A 24147-nucleotide genomic window follows, 5' to 3' on the forward strand; every position below is an offset into this window, starting at 1 on the left:
ATTAAAACTTTTATAACCAAACACCAAAACAGTACATCACTCCAGTAAAAACTGGAACTTTACCAAAAGGAAACACTGATTCAACTACTGAAAACAGTAGCAAAATCAAAACTACAACTCTAAAAAGCTGCAACAAGCAAACTACTGCACCAGCAGCAAAACTCAACTACAAGCTACAACCAAACTGCAACAAGCAGCATCCAGAAAAATCTGGAAACACAAAACAACAAAAGTGAAAACCTATTCACTATAAAACCCACCGGCAGGGAGACGAACCAACCAAACTAGCTCCGACTTCCCATCTTACGACCAGTATTTTCTACTTGATTAATGTCAACACGCGCATCAACGCCAAGAGAATCGTGGTTATTTCAGTAGCATTCGAAGATACAAGCATTATCTTGTTGAAGGATGTGCATACTACAGTACTCTGTCACCTTAGAAAAACTCATAGGGACTCCTCACTACCTTCTAGAATAGAAACACTTGTCCCTTTCCCTCTAACAGTCTCCCTCAAGCTCAGCTTGGAACAAATAACTCTTATTGACACGATACTCTGTACACACTCGTTTGCAGGCTGAAAATACCTTTCTTCAATTGGTTGAAAAACAAAAAGAATCTCAACTGCTTCTCTAATCATTCCAAACGATGGTCGTCCATGGCCGAAGTAACGTTGCTCTAATACCAATGGGATGAAGAACCAATAAAAAAGGATAGATTTTGATAGATTTTAGGATGATTGGAGGTACTTTGAGCCTCCCAAGAACAAACGTGAGTTTGCTAGTATAATTCTTTTCATATTTTCATTAATCAAGCAATAAGTTATGTAGATTTACGAGACCAAATAGAAATATAATTAAAAGACTACTCTTAGAGAGAAATATGACATCTCCTAGTCATTTTTCATTGAACAAAAATCAGCACAAAAAAGTTGATCCAAACTAATCGAACCGAAATCTGCAAAACTTCATGTGTCAATCTCATCAAAAGTATGCCTACAATCGTTTATTTGGGGGAATCTCCACCCCAGATGGCTCTGGTTTTGAATTCGATTGAAGGCTACGTTCTCAACCGGACGGCTCTAACTATATCTTTTTGTTCTTTGTTCTCTTTTCCTCTTGAGAAGATTGATCAACCGCTTCATCTTCTCTGCTTGGTCTTTTCTTTCTCGGCTGGAAATCGGCGGAGGACTTTCAGATTCGCTGCTATCGCTGTCGGGCCGATTGTTCTTCCTCAAGCGGCAGACCACGTAGGAAGACGAAGAAGAAGAAGAAGAAGACCCCACGTCGGGCTGAGCCTTGGTTATCGGCAGGCTGTACTCCTGCATGATCCAGGCACCATCTTGGGACGACCCGGGGTTCACGTACCGGAACTTCCTCTTCTTGGCAATGGGGACTCTCGTCCCACGAGCGTAGATGATCTTAGACGACTCATTGGCCCAAGTCCCGCCGGAACCGGCCCTCCGATCGACACGGGAGTCACTCAACCACTTCAATTTGGTGAAGAAGTAAAGGTCGTCCAGGGTCTCGTCCACAGAGGGACCTGCGTACATGTCCCATATCACACAAGGCTCTTTCTCGCCGTAAAGATCATCATACTCGAAGATAACGTCCGGGAACGGCAATGGCTGTCCAGCAGCCTTGGGGCGAAGGTAGAACAGCACGAGATCTTCTTCCTCCGGCTGGAACCTGAAACCCGCTGGCGGAGTATAAGAAGCCATAATAACAACTTTTGAGCTTTCACGGTTGTTTTTTAAAGTAACCACACGCTTGTGCCTTGTTTTATGTTGTCTTAATAATCCCCACCGGCAGACCCACCCTATATATAGAACATTTTACAGGCGTTGCCACTTCCCAGTCCGTTTGGCGGTTTTGGTTTTGGTTTTGGTTTTGGCCGGATTTGTGTTTATTCTAGAACTCCATTTCCAACCCGGATTTGTATTCCTTTTCAAAACGGATTTCTATTCTTTCTCTCTCCTAGCTGGATTTGTACTCATTCTCTAAAATTAATTTTTTAAATAAATAGGTTATAATAAATGCACGTTTTACTCCCCTTTTTAGGGAACAAAAAGCCCAAATTTCAAAAAAGCTATTTACATGCATTTATTTATTTATTTTTATTTTTATTATTTTTTTGGTAATGAAACATACACTTATGGGACACAATAATTGCACTACCCCAAAATACAATAGAGTGAACCCTACAAGACATAATAGAGTAGACTCCACTTGTGCCGTGTGGTAATGCACTTGTTGTGCATCATGAGTATTTTGAACATTTTCTTTTTTTTTTTAAAAAAAAAAATGACTTGTGCATAACAGTTGTGCAAAGTTTTAAAGACATTAGGTGAGTCTCATGTGATAAAACCCACCACATAAGTCCCACGTGAGACCCATCTCGTGTCTCTAGAGTTGTTCACGAACCAATCCCTCCTCTTTGTTTTTTTCACCTACCATCATTGGCATTATAGAGATAAACTCGAAAAATCAATTAACTGGGTTTGTAATTATCCTATTATTCAGATTGAGTAGAATTCTTTTTATTATTTTAACTTATTGATAAAATTCTACTGAACAAGGGAAAGATTAAAACAAAAAATTACTGCATAAAAAATCATATGCAGCAGCAATTTCTCGAAACTGGGCGTTTGCTTCTTCTCTATTTTATCAACATTTTTTTTTATCGGGGTGCCACTGCAAAGTAAGCTTTCTTGTAGGCACGCTTAATCTCGAACATGGATGAAGTCTTTGAATCTCCTAAAATCTTGTACCGATTGGTTAAGTTTTCTTTATAAACAATGATCTCATTGTATAATATTACTTATCATTTTGTTCGGGATAAGGTTATTTTCAAAGTGTAATTTTCTTTTTTTTTTTTTTAAAAAAAAAATTTAATATATATAATTATTAAAATTAGTTACCGATTGAAATCTGATTAACGATTATCAACCGGTTATAATCGACCGAATTTACACCGTAATGTCAAGACTTTTTCTAAGTTTGTAGCGTAGCGTAGCTTGCGCAAGAGGATAAGAGACAATTAAGTTTTTTTTTTTGTTTTTACAACTAATTTTAGTATTTTATTTTTTATTTTAAAAAAAAAAATGTAGGCCGGATGAGTCGAACGCAAGTCTTTTTTTTCTTTTACAAAAAGTGAGTGTGGGACCACTCTATATAGTATTGAAAAATGATTTATGGGGGACAAACAACCGTCTCCCGTCATCCTCTTTTTGCTTTTCTATTAAAGAAAAAAACCATCAAAAGACAAATTTTGATTTCTTTTTATTAAAAAAGCTAAAAGGGGGTGATGGGGACCGAAAAACCGTCTCTCATGTATCAACCCTCCATTGTATTACTCCACTTTTTGTACAAAATAAAAATCATTTCCTTCTAGAAAATTGGTACATTGCAGTACTCTCTTAAATAATCCCTTGACTTAATGAAATATTCTATTCATATTTTCCGCAAAAGTAAAAAATAGAAAAAATATTAATAATGATCTTAGACAATAAAAGTACAAAAGAAAAAACTTTATTGTCAAGTTAATTATTTATTTATTTATAATTAAGACTTTATTTTCTTTATTTACCATGACTAAATTTACTTTATTTATTTAATTTCTTTACTAGGATCATGTTTCCTATTACTAATAGGAATAAGTTTATTTTCTCTACAAATATTTCCTTTCCTTATTAGGGATATGTTTACTTTTTTCTGCAAGTATTTCTCTGCTATTTATATGTGAGTTTGCAATGAAATAAAAAACCCTTAAATTATTATAAAATTAGAGGATTTTATCAAACACTTTGCAGAGTTTATCGTTTTTTTAGCCTATAAACTTGTCTTATTTTTTAATTAGAAGACGTGTACGCGTCTAATTGTTGTTACGAACTTATGGACATACCAAGTTCCATGTCAATATCCAACCAAATATTATGAGAGCCCAACAAATTTCACAGAGGAGAGATTGAGAGAAGAGAGAAAAATACGTGAGAATTTTTTTTTATTAAGGGAGAGAGAATCATGTGTATTTTTATTCTTTTAACGCATTATTAAGCTACAATGCTCGAACGGTTCAACAATCTTAAGAGTTTGTTTGGGTTTGCGATTTTAAAAAGTGCGATTTGAAAAAAATGATTTTTAAAAACGCAGTTAAGCGTTTGGCAAAATCACAATTTAGCATTTCAAATTACAAATTAACCTTTAAAATTCTGCGTTTTCAAAAAAGCATCATCTTATCTGCGATTTGAAAAAACAGATTTTCTGCGATTTCAAATCACAATTTTTAAAAATGCAGTTTCCAAACGATTTATATTCTGTGATTTGGTTTAAAATCGCACTTATTATCTACGAAATCGCAATCTCAAACGCACCCTAAATCTACTAGGAAACAAAAACAAGTCCAGATTTATTTTAATGGCTTGTTTTGGTGACTTGTTATTTTTTAAATATCAAATTATATTCAAATTTTTATTTTTATTTTTAAAAATTTTTCTTTAGTTTTTTAAACTGTCTAAACATAACTTCAAAAAAAAAAAATCTTTTCATATTTACAATTTTTCAAAAAATCGCACCACCAAACGTGACATAAGGGGCGCTGCTTCATGGTGGCGCAACCATGTTGTCGGACCTAAAAATGACATACGAGGTAGCGTGAGAATGTCCACAGTGCAGGTTTGCGCACCAAGGCTCGTGCTTCATTGACTGTCGAGAGCCGAGATAACAACAGCCGCAGACAGCAGTGTCAGCGAAAGATTGGGTGGACAAAATGAACAGGATGTTTGTTTTCTCGACGGCGAAAACAAGTGATACAGACACCCAGCAATGATCAAAAGAGTAAATACAAGGTCTATATGCTTTATTTTTAGCTTTTCATTGACACCCAAACAAATATACACCAGACTGCAAAGCAGCTACACAAAGGATGCTACCGGCACTACCCAAACAACCAAAAGAAGCGAGGCCACCATATTCTCAAGAGATTTTCTTAAATTTCCCTTTCCCCAACACCCTGGTTTTGATTTCCCAGCTGACGCTCTGCAAAATCTGCTAAGTTTTTGGACAACCTCCCCATACTTGATTTCATTTCGAGCCCACCAGATATTCAGTGGAACTTAAGACCAGTCTGCACAGATTACCAAGCAGAGATTTACTGGTCTAAAATCAACAGGGGTATTCAATATATTACTTATCTTCCCACTGTGACTGCATCTAAAAACCCCATTACGACAGAACACACAACAGACCTTCCTTTAAAACCCCATTTTGCCAACTTTTTCTCCTGTACTTAGATCCATTTTGAAAAGAGAAATGATTTTTGCTATAGGGCCCGCAATGTGAATCTTTGTAGGTCCTACAAATTTAATGATTGATTAAAAAAGATGATGTACAAAACATGTACAAATGATGTGCATCTAACATGTCTCGATGCTTCTTCTTGGATAACAACCATATAGGCTTATCATTCTATTCTCCTCATGATGTACACCTCCAGAAGACTACTCTGAATAACCACCATAACAACTGAGCGAGCAGGCCTCCGAAACCAAACTCCATCCCTCAGAACAGAAGACAGCCGAGCATCCACCTGACTGTGAGCATCATCATATATATGCTTGACTCTCAAAAATCGTTTCTTCTTTCTGATGGCATGTTAGAAGCCAGAGATAAAAACAAACAATAATGATTGGATTTGTCTTGTGAATCACGCACGGTAGGTGTTTGTTGTTTTGCCACTTTGATTTTGGTTGTTGACTAGCTTTATATATGCGTTTTGCTCCTATATGCTGCTTTCCATTACAACATGATTTTCTTAACAACACATAAAAGCAACAATCAACCAGAAGTTAAATGAACAAATGAATTAAATCTAGGAAAAAAAAAAAAAAAAAGTTCAAGTTCCATTCGATTTGCGAGAAATAAGAAATCGATAAATACAGTTTTGGAAGACAAAAAATCCAAATTGCACAACATAGGTATTTCACAAAACCAATTGAACCGAAATCCTTGAAGCTGCAGGTGTCGGCCTCATAAATAGGAGATCTAAAATCGTTCGTTTGGGAAATTCGAGTGAAAGCTGAGACGGCTCTATCTCTCTTGATCTATTTTCCTTTTGTGAAGATTGATCAACGACTTCATCTTCTCTTTCTTGGCTGGGGCCTCTTCTTCATCATCATCTTCTTCTTCTTCTCTGACGACTTTCGCTTTAGGCCGATCGTTCTTGCTGAGGCGGCAGACCACGTAGGAAGACGAAGAAGACGAACCCACATCGGGTTGAGTCTTCATCGGCAGGCTGTACTCCCTCATGAGCCAGGCACCATCTTGGGGCGACCCGGGGTTCTCGTACCGGAAGTTCCTCTTCTTGGCAATCGGGATTCTCGTCCCACGAGCGTATATGGTCTTAGACGACTCGTTGCTCCAAGTTCCCCCGGAGCCGACGCTCCGATTGACACGTGAACGACTCAACCGCTTCAATTTGGTGAAGAAGAAGAGATCCTCGGTCTCGTCGATGGAGGGACCCCCGAACATGTCCCATATCTCAGAAGGCTCTTTCTCACCGTAGAGATCGAATTCAACTATAATATCCGGGTAGGGCAAAGGCTGTCCGGTAGCCTTGGGGCGGAGGTAGAACCTGACGACGTCTTCGTCGGAGGGGTGGAATTTGTAGCCCGCCGGTATAGAAGAAGAAGCCATAACTTGTTCTACACGAATCTGGGCAGTGGCGGCGATTGGAAAGCAGAGAGAAGGACAACGGTCTCCGTATCTTTAAAATGCCAGGAGTATTTCATTTTTTGTCTTTTACCCTTATCCCTTACGCAACAACTATATATAGACTGAATACACATACATCACCACTTTTCAAATTTCAAACAACGAAAATTAAAATAAATAAATAAATAAATCTTTAATCTTTGAGGCGGTTATGGTATGTTCTGGATGCAAAAGAAAAAAAAAATGAATGTTTTATCGATATTTGTAATTTTTTAAAAATAAATCAGATTTTATCTAATTTTTTTAAAAATTTTTAGAGTTAAATATGTTTTTAGTAAATGAGTTTTTTAAAAACTTTATTTTTTGATACTTGAGTTTTAATTCGCATTACAGATGGTATATCCGTTTTGAAAAAAGACCAAATTAATACCTTAGTTAAGTTTTTTGCCAAAAAACTAACGGTCCGCCACGTCACTGTCACTTAGCACTATTAGGAACACGACACATATCCCTTGCGACATATCAGCACTCACATAATTGTCAAATTACTCGCATCTTTAAAAGTTAATTAAAAATAATAAAATTTTAAAAAAAAGATTGAAGAAAAAAAAAAAAAAAAAAGCCACCCCTTGATTGGTCTGGGGTGGCAAAACCACCAACTGACAAAAAAAAAATTGAAGGGTTTTGGCCCGTAAGGTGGTTCAGCCATCCCATGGGCAAATCCTCTATCCATTTATAATCCCGAACAAGCTTCATGCTCTCAGATTTATTATTTGAAGAGTTCAGAACTTCATCTCCAGATAGAGAGGCTGAACATTCTTCCACATGACTAGTATTTTCTTCTTGACTGAAGGACCATATATATTAAGCTATAACTTCTATAAGGCTATGGCAGAAACTAAGTTTTTTTGGCCCACCAACGAGAAGTTGACACATGAGCTTGGAACAAAAAAATGAAATAGAATCAAAAGACTCGAACACTCGATTTGCATATGATTTCTTCATCGTTTACCACTGCTTAGAAAAAAAGAAAAAAAGAAAACCCTCTCTGCATCTGATTTCCAATTTGCATTTGATTTCTTCATATTCTCTTCAACATTTAGCACTAATGCGATTTCTGTTTGGAAAGTGACAAAGTGAGGGAAAGTAAAGGAAAATTAGAGAACCCTAGGAGGAAGAGCAGCTGACCCACGTTGGAGGAGCAGCGTTTGGTGGTGTGGCGTGTTCTGACCTGGGAGGTGGCGGCGTGGTCTAGCACAGGCGTTGGTGGTGTTGACAGTGTCCAGACCCACGGCATCCAGACCAACGTCGGAGGAGCAATGTTCGGTGGCGTTGGTTGGGTTTGGTTTAGTTGTGACAGCATGTTCCGAACCGGGCGTTGGTGGCGTTTTCCAGTCTGGACGGTGCCAGGAGCATCCAACCCCACAGCCTCCAGACCCACATCGGAGGAGCAACGTTTGGGGTTGGCTTAGTTGTGGTGGCATGGTCTGGCCTAGGCGGTGCCGACAGAGTCCGGCGTGGCTGTGATGGTGCGAATTTGGGTAGGGGCGGTCTCTTTGTTCTCAACTTGTCTGAGAGGGAAATGGGGCAAAACAATTGTTATGATCCGGTGTTTTAGCAACACTTGAATTTGTTGAGTTTTTTTTTTTTTTTTTTTTTTTGAGATGACGTGTCAATATGTTATTGGTGAGCAGAAACCCTTGTTTTATACTAAATTGCTATCTCTATATTATTATAAGCTCAGCTTGGAAAAAATAACTCTTATCGACACAACACTATGTATACACTCGTTTGCAGGCTGAAAATACCTTTAAATTGGTTGAAAAACAAAAGGAATTTCAATTGCCTCTCTAATCATTCCAAACGATGGTCGTCCATGGCCAAGTAACGTGTCTCTAATATTAATTGTTTACAAACCAATAAAAAAGGATAGATTTTAAGATGATTCGAGGACTTTGAGCCTCCCAAGAACAAACGTGAGTTTGCTAGTACATTTCTTTTCATAGTTTCATTAATCAAGCAATAATAAGTTATGTAGACTTAATTAGAAAAAAGAAAAAAAGAAATAAATTTAACACCAACAAGTAAATAACAAAGATAAATAATAAGTAAATAAGAAACTAAAGCGAGACTCCTCTTGCCCGTATATCTGGTACGGTACGGTAGGCACTCCAGTTCCATTTTCTCATTGAACAAAAATCCGCACAAAAAAGTTGATACAAATTAATCGAACCGAAAAATCTGCAAAAATGCAGGTGTCAATCTCATCATCAAAACTCAAAATTAAGTAATGCCTAAAATCGAAAAATACAGTTTTGGATTTGCGAGAAATGAAAAATCGACAAAAATACAGTTTTGGAAGACAAAAAAATCCAAACTGCATCCACAAAACCAATTGAACCGAAAATCTTTGAAGCTGCAGGTGTCGGCCTCATGAATAGGAGCCCTAAAATCGTTTTGTTTGGGAAATTCGACTGAAAGCTGAGACGGCTCTGTCTTTCTTTCTTGATCGATTTTCCTTTTGTGAAGATTCATCAACGACGTTCGTGCTTGGAGAGGCGGCAGACCACGTAGGAAGACGAAAAAGACGAACCCACATCGAGTTGAGTCTTTATCGGCAGGGTGTACTCCTTCATGTGCCAGGCACCGCGTTGGGGCGACCTGGGGTTCTCGTACCGCAAGCTCCTCTTCTTGGCAATCGGGATTCTCGTCCCACGAGCGTATATGGTCTTAGACGACTCGTAGCTCCAAGTTCCCCCGGGGCCGACGCTCCGATTGACACGGGAGCGACTCAACCGCTTCAATTTGGTGAAGAAGAAGAGATCCTCGGTCTCGTCGATGGAGGGACCTCCGAACATGTCCCATATCTCAGAAGGCTCTTTCTCACCGTAGAGATCGAATTCAACTATAATATCTGGGTACGGCAAAGGCTGTCCGGTGGCTTTGGGGTGGAGGTAGAACCTGACGACATCTTCGTCGGAGGGGTGGAATTTGTAGCCCGCCGGTATAGAAGAAGAAGCCATAACTTGTTCTACACGAAATCTTTAAAATGCGGAGAGAAGGACGACGGCTATGTATTTTGTCTATATATAGAGATATACACTGAATTCAAACAAAGGAAATAAAAATAAATTAAATAAATAGAAATAAATCTTTAATCTTTAATCTTTAATAAGGCAGTTATTAGGGATCTTTAAGGCAGTTAGGGATCCGTTTGGGCTTCGGTTTGAGCTTTCATTGGGCCGAGACCATTTCAGTAGTTTAAAACGACAGTCGTTTGATTAAAAAAAAAAATACTTTTCATTTTTTTTATTCTTTAACTCATTATTTTAAAAAGACTTGTAACTATGAAATGCAAGTAATTCTAGACGTTATTTCCATGTTTCTTTTAAAAGTCACATTATTATTAAAAGGACATGAATATAACGTTTAGAATTACTCATGAAAGACATATCCTATTCAACTACTACTACTACTACCAACTTTTTGTGTGTTATTTCGGAGATAACTTATTGATCAAATACATCATGATAAGGAATAAAAATAACTAAATATCAAATTAATTAAAGGTCCGTTTGAGTTTGTAATTTCAAAAGGTGCGATTTAAAAAAGTAATTTTTAAAAATGCAATTAAGTGTTTGATAAATTGCAGTTTACCCTTTAAAATTGCAGAATAACTTATAAAATTATGCGTTTTAGAAAAATGACTCTAGCATGCAATAAGAAAAAAACATTTTTTGTGTTTTTAAATCGCAATTCTCAAACGATTAATTTTCTGTAATTTAATTTAAAACCGTACCTTTTTTTTTTTTTTTTGTTAACGAACTTACAATCCCAAATGCACCATGAAGCTCTAAGACTACATGCATCCATGCACGCGATAATACTATCCAACCCTCATACTCGGGCCGGTTGGGGCTTATCTGTAATATTATATTATTCGTACAAGTTGTTATAACTTGTTATGCTATCAGTCTTGTATAACCCTGGTTTTTTTGGGATTAACTTTTAGTCTTGGCAAGAATCCTAGTCACATGGGGAATTCTAGTCATACTAGGAATCCTTGTTGGACTTGCACTTTAAGTTTAGAATCTCAATCTCATTAGAAATCATTATCTAACTAGGGGTGAATATTCTAATCATATTAATAATACCTAATTTAAAGTCCAGATTTAATAAGATTAAAAAAGCTATTCAAAAAAAAGGTAAGGATTGGTCTAGCCGTCTAGGGTTTCAAAGAAACCCTAAACATAAAACTCAAGGGAGGCCACACACCGTGGTGTGCAAACTCCCTTTGGTTTCTTTTCATGGTGGTGTGGCAGCCACGGGTGGTGAACTAAGGTGCAGATGGCCACAGGTTCAACCCGTGGCACTACCATGCATGGTGGTTCGGATCAAATTAAAAAGTAGTGAGGTCCAAATCAAACCTCCCAGTCCACAAAATAAAGAGTCGGTTGAGCTACAGATAGCAAAAGCAGATTTCTCATCTCAATAACCGTACAACCATATACATTCAGTTCAATAGACAATTTGATCAGCAGGACAGTCACCACATTACAACACAATCACCAATGAAAACAATCTTGGAACTTTCAATATAACCAACTAAAAGAAGTTACTATACTGGCTAGTGAGAGAATTTTTGAGGTTTGAATACAAGCCATAGAGGGAATATTGCCGAAGGTTTTCCACTTCATACCATGAATTGAGAGCCATAAGATGCTTATCTGTGCCAGAAAAAGCTAGCTGTATCCCAAGACTGCAATCTACTGTACCCCCTCGGTTTTTACAGCTTGATGTTCTGATGGCACAGTCTTGTTTGTTGAGGCATACAAAATTGGAGTTACCTGAGCATGAAGCACACCCATCTCTTTTCCAATACAAATTCTGCAGCCTACCCTTCTGAAACTCGAGGGCCTGCTCTGACAATGTCCATTTAGTTTAATTAGATATAAAGAATATGAGATCTCTATTTAATCGAAACTGAACCAGGTATATGCTGCTGTATCATTACCAGGGTGAAACTGGTCACAATGTAGGTGCTGTTTGCAACAAAAGCAGGGAGAGACCTTGCAGCATACTTTCGCCCCGCAAATGCCACCATATACCCACCATAAGAATCCTGCAAAGATAAGTAATAGGATTATATAGAAAGAATAATTCTAGTCCAAAGTCTCAAATTTGTGGCAAATGGTGATGGCCTTACATCCAAAGAAAATCATGAAAGTGAAAATACTTTTAGGACTAAGTACAGAATATAGGGAACCGCCAAGTGGAAGCTGACCAGAATTAAGCTTTTCAATTGATTGGATTGATCCAAGTGAATGGAAATTAAAATTTTGGCAACTGTGGTTTTCATGAAGGGCTTAATCAATTTTAGAAGGGTCGAGCAAGCACCAAGTCAACAAATCATGGATGCCTTAATCTTACTTATTAGAAGGTTCAAGCAAGTATCAAATCTTATCACCACCATGATCATATCAACTTCAAATCTCACTCTGCTCATAGTAACTGAAGTTTAATCAATTATTATGCCTCTGATATCCACATCCATTAAGAATCAGATATTAGACAGGCTTTAAGTGCCAGTTTGGTTCAGATCTTTGAAGTCTTCTTTGTTTATTGAATAATCAATCATTGCCTGATTGTGATTTTGTCCAATTTTCAGTTTAAGAAATTTTAATCTTATCTTATTTTATCCTTAGGTCAACCAAATGCTATTTGATGTCAGGTTACTTGTGACTTGACTCTTCCACCTTGTGCTTTGATGGTATGCATCGTGCAGCAGTAAAGGACTTCATGAAGGCTTTTTTGTATGTCATATTTCATTTTCAGCAATCCCAAAGCATGAACATTTTAATTTTCAAGTGATTAATATCGTCAAGGGTATCCATTTCAACTCACACCTTGTAAATTTACATAGATATCTGATATCCACATCCATTATGAACCAAATATTTGGCACACTCTAAGTGACAGTTCGGCCCCCTTTTATTTTTTATTTTTCTTTTAATTTCATTTTGAAAACCAAGTAAATGAAGTGAAACAGTTTTTTAAAACAATGAACACAAATCAGTTTTGAAAATCACTCTGGCTGATTTTTCATGGTCGGCTAGTTTGCAAGAGATTTTTTGGGGATGGTTAGCTTACCCTGGTTGCTCGAAGTGTGTTGGTTGTTCGAGGTGAGACAAGGGCCTACAACATACTCTCTACATGTTAGGGCCGATTGATACGTGACAGCATGCATTGTTTTTAGTCATGCTAAGGTTTACGGATCTATGCTTATGCATGGATTGATTCCCTTTCAAAAATCATCTTCCATTCCTTAATGATCAAAGTGGTGAAACCACCTTTTAAGTTAAGGAGGTTTCCAGTTCTTGTCTAAAAATATCCTACTTGATATTCATGAATAAAGGTCTCAATATGGTCCTCTCCTAGTCGAAGTAGGAATCCTAATATCATCAGGAATCCTAGTTGAAGTATGTGTCCTAGTACCGATAGGAATCCTAGTCAAAATACGAGTTTTAATCCAAGTAGGAATCCTAATCAAAGTAAGGAATCCTAGTCAAAATACGAGTTTTAATCCAAGTAGAAATCCTAATCAAAGTAGAAATCCTAATCTCAATAGAAATCCTAGTCAAACTAGGAGTTCTACTCATACTTGGACTTCGGAATCCTTATCATATTAGGATTTATTATTTAACTAGGATTAGGAGTCCTAACCGTATTATGAATCCTAACCATAATTGGTTTACCAATCCTACTTGGAATCTAAGTTCTTTAAATGAGAGTCCCAACCCAATTGGGAAACTTAATTCAACTAGGTCTAGAAATCCTAATCATATTAGGTTTCCAATTCTAATCACATTAGAATTCCTAATTTTTTCAAGTTTAGGAGTTCAACAAAATCAAACTCCCACTCCCACTCCCACTTGGAAACAAACTCTAAAGGCCTAATCCAAATAGAAGTAAAGGTAGTAAAGTCCAATTAGACTTAAACTCCTAGTTGAAGTAGGAGTCCTAGTCCCGGTAGGAATCCTAATATGCAAGACTTAAAACTCACCTCACAAAGTCTAGAGGCGAACTTTTTTCGCTTTATCAATTCCTTGGTAAGAGTTTTGAAGAATCTCCCAATTTCCTTTGAAGTAGTTGCATTAGCAACCCTTTGTAATATGACATCATCCAAGCATTGATGGATGATCATGATCGGCTTTCGATCCTTCTTTCTAGTGGCTCGTGAAGATCCCTTTTGAGTTGGAGATAAGAATCTTCATTCTCCACGCCCTTAGATATTGATCATGACCTTGATACGGAGCTAGAGCTTCTAACTATGATGAATGCGCTCTATGGATATGATGCCGGCTTATCCCCCATCGTCTCACTAGCCGACCTTGACCCCTATTATTTTGAGGTCATATCTAGTATTTAGAGTTCGCTTCGATTTGGTACCGCTCTCGCAACCCGCACTGAAACAGTCAACTGTTGCATCTCAACGCATTTCAGGGAGAACCAACTAGCTCTGGGTTCGAGTGGCATTTCACCCCTAACCTTCTCTCGAAGTTACAGGGCTATTTTGCCGAGTTCCTTAGAGAGAGTTGTCTTGCGCCCCAAGGTATTCTCTACCTACCTACTTGTGTCGGTTTCGAGTACAGGTAACCTTTTGTTGGAGGTCGTTCGAGCTTTTCCTTCGGCGTCCTTAGGGTGATCTTGTAGTTCCTACGGGGTGGAGACGATGGGGTCGGTCCATGGATTTTCCTTCCTTTTGCCACATTTTGCTCAAAGGGTTGAAGGGAGATAGTGCATCAAGCTGTTCGCAAGAGCCAACTTGATCATCTTCCCCAAGGATCCCAGATGAGGGATCCCTAGGAGAGCCGCCGACTCCAACTACCGTCCATGTACGATCCATACTAGATCTGACCAACTGTTATAACCTTTGTCAATGATCTCCCATAAATATTGTGATCCCAAGATTGCCTTCATACAGATGCACAAATTATCACAGCCGTCTTTGGGCATTTGAAAAATGGAGTCATTCCATTCGCCATTTTCTTCTCACCACAAATGGCTCTAATACCACTTTGTTGGAAATCAGGAGGGCTAAAATACACTCAATATTCTAAGGAAGATAAGTGGAGAAGAGGATAAGCACAAACACATCAAAATAAATTTTATTCCACTCACTTTAGAACAATGACTAGAGTATCTGAGTACTTATAAGCTATAATGGATGCTTCTAGTCTTTCGATATTCAATTCATTCATTTACATCATACATAGCTCCCACATAAAAAATAAATCCCAAATAACTCGCATAAAAAAATCCCATGCAACTCCTAAAAAAATTATCCCCTATATTTAACATATTTATTTCCCAAATTGACTTTTAGACCAAATACATGCAAGACACTTTAAAATCATGAATCTAGAATAAATTAGAAATGAATATTACAAATCAAGTTTAATAACCAACAAAAGATCCTTTTCATTTGTACTATTGTTGCCATTGTTACCTTCACTTTAGATATGCTAATACACTTTCTTTTAAAGGTTTATCTATACTTTTGGATGCATAATGATCCTACCATAAGCCAGCCTTGCATCAAAGACTAGACCATGAAGCTAAATCATTCATTTTCTCTTATATAAACAAAATCCTCCAGAAGTCGCCAACATGAAGATTAAAAGAGAGACAATGGAACATGTGCATTAAGAAGAATGACAGATGGAGAGAAAATGCTCTTTCTTCTTCTTTCTTTCTCTTTCATTCCCCCTTCCCTTCAATCCTATTACAGAAATTAAAGGAGTAGTGATGTTCATAGGGGATCTGATGCAGCTAGGACTACATACTTGGATGGTGTCTCAGGAATCCTATTGTAACAAAATTCTTGCTTGTACGTAGCAAAACATATGTTGTTCAAGGCTTCCATAATTTGATCACAATTCTGTCCGATTTCATTTAAAAATTTTCATCTTCTAATATTAGTTTTTTTTACCATTTTTTAACTGCTTCCATTTCATATCCTGATTTTACTCTATCTTTTCTAGAGAGCAGCATTTTTATCCCAATAGCCTACTATTACCCAAATTTTTGTATATCAGTCGCAAATTAGCAAAAAGTTCACCCATTGCTCAGCAAAGTGTTAACCCAGTAAAGTCACTCATCTTAGAACCCATTAGCTGAATAACCAAAACCCAGCGTATATGTAACAGTAAATCATCCAAAAATGGTGTAGAAGTGAATGGTACCGGGAAGAAGGAGGAGGTGTTGATGGAGAGAAGGGAGATCTCGTCAACTTTGGGCCTGAAGAGTGCGAGCTGCGAGGTGGCCGAGGCGAGGGAGAGGCGGCGGTCGCAGGGGGAGAGCTGGTGGGACTGGTTGTAGTAGAAGCTTTCTTTGGACGAGAATGCGATGCCGAAGGAGAAACCGTCGGATCTCTGGATCTTGGTGTCCGCGCAGGGATTGTATACGCCATTTGTGTTGCCGGCGTCCGAACCCACCGCCATCAGCAGCATCGCCACCATCATTAGCATTGCCCAGGCTGCCATTGGCTTTGCGCTTCTCCCTTCTTTTGGGCGCTGAAGCCGAGTAGAGAGAACAAAGGAGTGAGAAAGGACGCTTCTTTTTGCTTAAAGGAGGAAAGGTTAAAGATAATATATATATAAAACCATTTGAAATTTATGTCAATGAATAAAATCTTCAATGATTTCCAATTTTTTATTTTATTTTCTTTTATTTTTAAAAAAAAGGCTTCATATATTCTCATAATTTGAAACTTATATTCATTGAGACAATTTTAAAAAACTGCCCATGTTTCCAAATAAATTTTCAAATGTGATCTAAATCACAAAATTCTAAAAAAAATAAAAATTCAAACACCTTTCATAAAATACTTTTAAGAAAATAAAAAAAAACATTTCTCAAAAAATAATTATTATGAATTACTTATGGCTCTGCGAGGGCCTTTATGAACTTCTGGTAGTTTCGCATTGGCCACTGTGTACTTTTAAGCAAATAAAACAAAAAACATTTATCAAAAAATAATTATTATGAACTACTTATGGCCCTGAAATAGCCTTTATGGACTTCTATTAGTTTCACATGCAGTGACCACCATGAACTTTCGACATCTTTGCAGTGGCCGCCATGAACTTCCAACAGCCTTGTGCTAGTTGACACGAAGTTTCGACTCCCATAACGATTGTCATGAACTTTCAGCGACTTTGGGGCGGCCGTCAAAAACCTCCAAACCTTCGTCAGCTTCACACGAGCCACCACGTGATACCTTATACATAAATAATATTTATAAATGCATAAAATACCATATTTTAGGAAACAAGTGAATGGGTCTTTTTCCAAAGTGCCCTATATAGATGTTAAGCTGTGTTTGTTGGGCATTCTAGAAAAAGTAGGATGAGGTAATTTTGCCACCAGAAATTCATTGCTTTTGGAAGTTTCATCGATCTTCCTAACAAGGAAGGAAAGAGACGAGCTAACTTTCTCTTTTCTTCTCTATTTGTTATTAATTGTCTTTGCCAAACAATAGATATTATAAAGAAACCAAGAAAATAAACAATTAAGGGTGAGGTGTCCAGAGTCTTTTATAACTATGAAAAAAGTTATTGAATAGAAAAATACCTTTCATCAGGATGTGATTTCCTTCTTCACCTCCATGCATGCTTTACTAGAAGGGGACTCCATTGCTGTCATTACAGCCATTAATAATCCATCTCTTTGTGCTAATTGGTCCTTTTGCACCTATATATTGTGGAGGACATTAGCTTCAAGTTAGTTTCTTGTCTCTTGGTCGGCTACCAAAGTCTTTAGGAGATTTAATTTCTGGGTATATGTTGTTGCCAAATAGGCCTTTTTCTCACTTATTTTCCTTTTATTTCTTGTTAGAATCAAGAGCGGGAAAGATCTCCTAACTCCTTTCTCTTGTTATTAATTCAGTTTCTAAAAAAATAAGGTGTCTATTAGTATGTGAGAAACATGTTTTTTTTTTTTAATACCATTAATAAAACAAAAGAACATATACTTTTCGCATTTTCAAGGGATATCTTGCATTAGGGGCAGAGGTAGCAAGAGTGGGGGGGGGGGGGGGGATCCCCCAAATTTGTAAATGCTGGCTTCGCCGCTGCCTTCCATGTTTAGGTTCAATTCTTCAGCTAGACCCAAAAACTTGGATTGAAAATAGAAACCAACCTCTATTAACACTTTCCATGAGAAACTCTCCCTTTTAGGTTGAAAGGAGTCCGAATATAATCTTTATTGTCTTTCAAATATATATATTTTCCTTTGGTTATGAATTATGAGAATATGAGGAAGTGATTGGTTAGGGGTTAGATTGAAAGTGAAGTGGGTAGGCAAGGGAGAAAAGAGAAGGTTGGCAACCACGATGGATCTTAGAAAGTTATAAGTGCGATCCAAAGTCAATTATTAAAATAAACGGTCAAGATTGAATCTGGCACTAAGAGTAAAATGGTTATAAATAAAATTTTCATCCAAACCATGTTTTTTTTTTTTTTTTTTTTTTTTTTTTTTTTTTTTATTAAAGTGAAGTGTAGAATACAATTGTTTATGAAAACATTTTTATGAATAATTTTATGATTTTGTTCAAAAATTTCATGACGAGTTAACAGGCCGAGAGTGTTACACGTAGAGCTATTTTATTGGGTGTGATGTAGTCATAATTTCTATTAAAAATCTCAATCTCAAGTGTGGGAAGGGAGTGGTTAAACCTAAGGTAGCACTTTTTCAAAAGTTTTATTACCAAAGATTTCTTCCTAGATATCAGCAAGAAACCCCCCAAATAAAGGAAATCTTTCAAGATGGATGTAGGACTTTAAGGGCGCGTTTGCGGTGTGCGATTTTTTTGTATTATGTTTAGATGGCTTGGTGTGTTTGGGTATTGAATTTTTGGAATTAGAATTGAATTCTAATTTTATTTACAAATTTCGAGGTAAAAAAAAGTATTTGGGTGTTGAATTTTTAGATTGAAAAATATTATTTTTTAATGGTAAGAAATGATTGGAAGTTTAAAAGTTATGTATAATGATTGGTATTGTGAAAAGTTGTGTGAAATAATAATTTAAATAATAATAATTTATTATATATTGATTGTTTAATTAAAAAATAAATAAATAATTTTTTTAAAAAAATAATAATAAAAAAAAATGGATGCAAGGGGGTGGTTGGCAGCCATCCCAGAGGTGACTGGGGGTGGCGCGCGGCCATCCCCCAGTGGTCGGGGGAGGCCGCGCGGCCACCCCTGGCAGCCACCCCTCTTTTTTTTTTTTTCTTTTTTCTTTTTTTAATTTCTTTCAATTTCTTTTTTGTTGATTTAAATTTTTATTATTTTATTATTTAAATGTGGGACCCACACGTTCTTTTGAAGACAACTTGTTCTGCGCATGAGTCCTGGTCATTAATCAGAATGTCAGCTTTGAATTGAAATAGAATTCGAGTTTTTAGGGGGTGGGCGGGTTTTAAAAAAAACCCGAATAGAATAAATATTCTATTCTAAATCCAAACAAACCAACTACTTAAGATAAAATTTTAAAAAAAAAAAAAAAAAAAAGTTAGAATAAAATTTTTAGTAGAATTTAAATTTAGCAAAATAATTCGAATATGTATTTCAAAAATAAATAATAAAAAAAAATGTGTTATTAGTCAACATCAACCGCGTGACCTTTTTGGACTTTTCGGCTAGGGTGTCCATCCCCTATCTATGATTCTATCATTCTATGAAAGGTAAATGGTCCATAACGCTGCCGTATAATAATCACCGGCGGCAATTAAATGTGTGCCCCAGCCCCGGTGTACCGTTCCGATGCAAAACAGCAACTACTGTAACCTTCCCTTTTGCCTTTTCTTGTCCCACCAATAAATAAATACTTTTAAGTAATTAAGTCAAAGATTGCACAACATTTGACGACAACCGAGCATCCACCTGCCGCCTCCTCCCATTCACTCCCACCGCTCCCCAACAACTACAAAAGAAAAAACAAATCACAAGTTTTTTACCTTTGCCCAAGTGGAATCTATCAGGAGAATCTAGGGTTGGTTTCATAAATTTTTTTGGAGGCTACTTTTTTCTTTTTTTTTTTAAAAAAAAAAAAAAAATTCCAATCTCAAATAAAAGTAAAAATAATTTTAAGTATTTTGTGAATATTAATGCTTTTGTTTTTTTAAAAATATTATAAAAATCACAAAAAAAAAAAAATTTGTAGAAAATTTCATACAACTCACGTATAAGAGTGGCATGTGTCATTTAGAAATGTGAGAATCATATATTTTTTTTTATTAATGCTATTAAAAAAGGGATAAAATTTTTTTCGCACAACCTACATATAAAAATGACATGTGTCCTTTAAACATGTGCTTTATGTTTTTCTATTAATGCTATTAAAACAACATGTGATTTTCATATACCAAGGGACACATGTCTATCTTATATGTGAATTGTATGAAATTTTCTACAAATCAATTTGTAAGAAATTTTTGTCTTTATAAAAAAGCCTTCTTAAACGAGACCCTAATCTATTTTCAGAACATACATTTAATAAAAGTAGCAAATGGTTATCTACTTACTATTTTCAGATTTTCATTCTAAACACCGTAATTTAAGAAACAAAAAAAATATATTAAATCTTACTCTATGAAAAAAAAAAAAAAATCATTTTGAAATATCTAATAATAAAAATGAGGAGCATTTGATTTAGGACAAAAGATAAAGAGATTGGATCAAGGTCTTAGAACGTGACCTCATGTTTATTCGTACTGGCAACCAGGTTGAGAACAAAATATCCAACACTAAAAAATACAGTAATGCTATATCAATATATCATCCTTTTATTTTATTTTATTTTATTTTTTAAATAAAATTGATGTAATTTTTAAAAATCAAAATAAAAAGAAAATAAAAAGAATGGTCCGCCATTACATTCATCACACCGCACGCAAAGGAGGAAGCAACTTTTGTGTCGTGGCCATAATTCATGTTTTACGACAAAACCACCACCGACAAACTCCCTCATAGAACAGCTGTTTTCCTTTGGACGCAAGGGAAGAATATCATTCCCACCATATTCCTTGATATTATTCTCCGTTGCCCCCACCCCCCGTACCCAAATTCAGATCAGATGCAAGCCAGTAGCCTGTAGCCCTCAATCGTGGCCACCACCTCATAATTAACAACAAAATTACTCTAGCTTGGCAACCAGAGCATTCTTAATAGTTTATGTATTTTTCAATTTAGAATAGTTAATTAAAATTTATTTTATCTAATTTAGCTAATAAATTTTAAATGCACTATACATCCGATTATATATTTTTAACTCTATATTATTTTTAATTTATTTATTTCATTATAGTATTTTTTTTCACGTGGGTCCTGCTTTATAACTCCACTACTTTACACACTTTCTCTTAAATCTCCACTATAAAGGAAGAAAAAAGAAAAAAAAAAAAGAACGCGAAGTAGTGGAGGGAAAAAGGAAAAAAGCAAAGCTAAAAAAGTGGAGATAATGAATAAAAAAAATAGATAAGTGAATAGTATAACTCTACATGTAGAGTTCCACTATTTATGGAATTAAGGAAAATCTATTATAGAGTTGGAATATATAAATTGATGAAGTCTCTTTTTAACATTTTTATTATCTATTCTAGCTTAAAATTGCAAATAGATAATTCATTAAAAGTGCTTTAACACCACAATAAAATATATATATATATATATATATTATTACAGATGAATTATTATAAGGAGACAAAAGGGAAGAGAAAAAAGGACATGGAGGAATCCCAGAGGAAAGAGGAAAGAGGAATGGGCCTCAGCCCGTGACTGTTCCCTCACGTTATAACAGTTTCCACTTTGGTTTTATTCGCTTCCTAAAATTACACTTGAATTTTTTTATCCCAACGTTGTTTGGGGCAACATATAATATATATATATATATATACAAAAAAAGCACGCATCAAAAAGGACAAAAATGAAAAATCTACTTCTACTACTACTTTTTTTCTTTTTCTTTTTTATAATAGACTAATAGTACTCTTTTTACACCGTCTAAATACACTTGAAGAAGATAAAAGTATCTGCTTTTTTGCTCCCACAAAAAAGTAATTTGGTTTCCTCCACCGCCCCCCCTGCTTTCTTTCTGCGTTTGTGGGCTCTTTACGCCTCTTCAAAACTGCATCCCCAATTCACCTGTGCAAGATCAGTTCAATGGGATCCATAAAAAAGCACAAAAAGCACATTTTCACGTCGGCATTGTGTAGGAATAAAAACATGATTAAAGCATTGCAAAACAAAACAAGCTCCTTTAAAGCTACACCCAATACAAAGGCATTTATTTATTTTTTATTTTTTTATTTTTATCGGATTAAAATTCAGCTAGTTCTAAAGAAGCTCTTCTAGAACATCAACATTTTCATAATTCCAATTTAAAACAAGAAAATATAACAAGTGGGTAATGAAAAATGAAAATGATACCGACATGCACAAGTTGCTGTTCACGGGTTTGAGAAAAAGGAAGAAAATAATAAAAATATATCAGTAAGATTCTACACAAAACAGCAAAAATCGGCCAATGAAAAGGGGGGTTGACTCGGACTCGTTCCGAGTAACAAAATGATAAAATCCCAACTTTCCAGGGTTGGATAAAAACTAACTAAACTCGCTACCGACTCACATGTCGACACGGACCGTTCCGGGTCAACTCAGAACTCACCGAAATTGTAAACACGAACCGAAAAGCGAAATTAAAACTAACCAGTGGGTGAGATGGCACTTACCAGAATCAAAATTTAATCCCGAAAAATGACCGAATCGGCGATACCCATCAAGGGTCTCAAGCAATCCGGGGTGAATTTCCTCGCAAACAAGTAAGACTCGGAAAGATTCGATTGCCGCAGCCGATAAATCACGTCGCGCGAAATCTCGGGGGGCCGATACGTGTGGGGGTGACCATTGACCGTACCGGTCCAATTGACTCTCGTTAGGGTGTAGTGGGTGCATCCATTGGGGTCCGCCATTGACAACAGCGTCGGAAAATAGTGCTCCTCCGGGAAGCAGTCGTCGTCCCGGTAGCACGGAAGCTTGAATTTCCGCCAGAGCGTCCTGTCCTTGATAACAGTCAGCGCGTGGCGGCGCGTGAGTACGAAAAACTGAGATCCGACTCGGAATTTCTCGAAGGGGATCTCGGGCATCATCGCGAACCGGCCCCTCGAGGTGTAGCGCCTCCAGAGCCTGGGCTCCTTGGATAGGATCTCAATGAAGCTCTTGTACCTGATCCGGACGCCGAAGAGGGTGGACTCAGGGTCGGAGTCGGTCCGATCGAAGGACGGGGACGAGACAATGGAGTGGTAGACGTAGCGAAAGGAGTGGAGGGGGATGCAGTACTGGGAGAGGACGGCGAAGAAGGCGTTGGCAGGATCATCGATGAGAGCAGTGGCGAGGAGGCGGCGGGTAGCGGAGATGAGCGTGGGGGAGGCACGGTAGGTGCGCTTGGCGGGGATAAAGCGGCCGTCAAAAACGCCCTTGGGGCGCGTGACGTTGGCGGCGGGATCGGCGTGGACGTAGACGTTGTAGAGGCCGGAGTGGGCGTGGAAAAAGCGTTGCCAGAGGGGAGCGAAGTGGAGGTCGGAGTTGGTGAGGAAGAGAAAGGCGATTTTGAGCTTAGGGTTGGAGGCGGAGAGGTGGGAGAATGTGGAGGGTTTGGAGAGAGAGACGGCGCGGTCGAAGAGGGCGAGGTCGTGGAGCTCGTCGGGGAGCGGGATGGGGAGGGAGGGATGACGTGGCGTGAGGAATCTAGGCGCCAGAAGGAAGAGGATTGGGAGGGATAGGAGGAGGGAGAAGGAGAGGACGAATGGGGTGGAGAACATCGAGAGCGTGAGCGGCACGCTCAGGATGCTTCTCAGGGGAGAGAGTGAGAGGGGGAAGGGAGGGCTGTGGGGATTGGGGTCTGGAATTGTGAATGAATGTGGGAATGCCGGGAGGGGGAATTAGGGTTTGATCGGAGGAGAAATGGGAGGGTTTTGTATCAGATGTTTCTTCTTCTGTTGTTTTTCTCATGAATATTATTGAATCATAGAGAGAGAGAGAGAGAGAGAGAGATTGGGTTGGATGGAATGGGTGCGAGAGTAGTTGAGACGGAATGGGATGAGTGGGTACCGTGTACGGGGGGTGTGATCTTGGCGTTATGTTTGACGGCGTGAGATTGGGATAGGTAACGGAGTTGGATCTTGGATGTTAATTTCTTAATTTATGGGGACATTAATGGTTGGTTGCGTTGTCAATTAAAAACAAATCCATAATAATAATAATGATAATGATGTGGGTTTTCTAGATGGGAAAGAGCGAACTGCGAACCCGGATCATCAATGCTTCAGCCTTCAAATTATGATCCGATCCGTTTCTTTGTGGACATGCAGGAAA

At 37.4% G+C, this 24147-nt stretch overlaps 5 protein-coding genes across 6 annotated transcripts; all 5 read right to left on the reverse strand.

Moving 5' to 3' along the window:
- Positions 1-1081: 1081 nt before the first annotated feature.
- On the reverse strand, positions 1082-1720 carry LOC133876744 (NAC domain-containing protein 68-like). The gene has a single exon (XM_062314989.1). It carries the CDS (start codon positions 1718-1720, stop codon positions 1082-1084), a length of 639 nt encoding a protein of 212 aa, XP_062170973.1.
- Positions 1721-6086: 4366 nt separating this feature from the next.
- LOC133876745 (NAC domain-containing protein 67-like) lies at positions 6087-6692 on the reverse strand. The gene has a single exon (XM_062314990.1). It carries the CDS (start codon positions 6690-6692, stop codon positions 6087-6089), a length of 606 nt encoding a protein of 201 aa, XP_062170974.1.
- A 2552-nt stretch (positions 6693-9244) lies between these two features.
- Positions 9245-9733, reverse strand: LOC133876746 (NAC domain-containing protein 68-like). Its single transcript, XM_062314991.1, has one exon. It carries the CDS (start codon positions 9731-9733, stop codon positions 9245-9247), a length of 489 nt encoding a protein of 162 aa, XP_062170975.1.
- Positions 9734-11170: 1437 nt separating this feature from the next.
- Positions 11171-16346, reverse strand: LOC133877965 (uncharacterized). Its single transcript, XM_062316429.1, has 3 exons — positions 15956-16346; positions 11725-11832; positions 11171-11627 (listed from the first exon to the last, which is right to left on the reverse strand). Exons 1-3 carry the CDS (start codon positions 16253-16255, stop codon positions 11316-11318), a joined length of 720 nt encoding a protein of 239 aa, XP_062172413.1. The 5' UTR covers positions 16256-16346; the 3' UTR covers positions 11171-11315.
- Positions 16347-21490: 5144 nt separating this feature from the next.
- LOC133878204 (glycosyltransferase BC10) lies at positions 21491-23881 on the reverse strand. 2 transcript variants are annotated; one of them, XM_062316729.1, is made up of 2 exons: positions 22506-23881; positions 21491-21901 (listed from the first exon to the last, which is right to left on the reverse strand). In XM_062316729.1, exon 1 carries the CDS (start codon positions 23592-23594, stop codon positions 22518-22520), a length of 1077 nt encoding a protein of 358 aa, XP_062172713.1. In that variant the 5' UTR covers positions 23595-23881; the 3' UTR covers positions 21491-21901; positions 22506-22517. The 2 variants fall into 2 exon arrangements, with proteins under 2 accessions (XP_062172713.1, XP_062172712.1); XM_062316728.1 differs by having other exon boundaries at positions 21491-21918; positions 22506-23879.
- Positions 23882-24147: the final 266 nt, after the last annotated feature.

This window comes from Alnus glutinosa, chromosome 9 (assembly GCF_958979055.1).
Source record: "Alnus glutinosa chromosome 9, dhAlnGlut1.1, whole genome shotgun sequence".
NCBI lineage: Eukaryota > Viridiplantae > Streptophyta > Magnoliopsida > Fagales > Betulaceae > Alnus > Alnus glutinosa.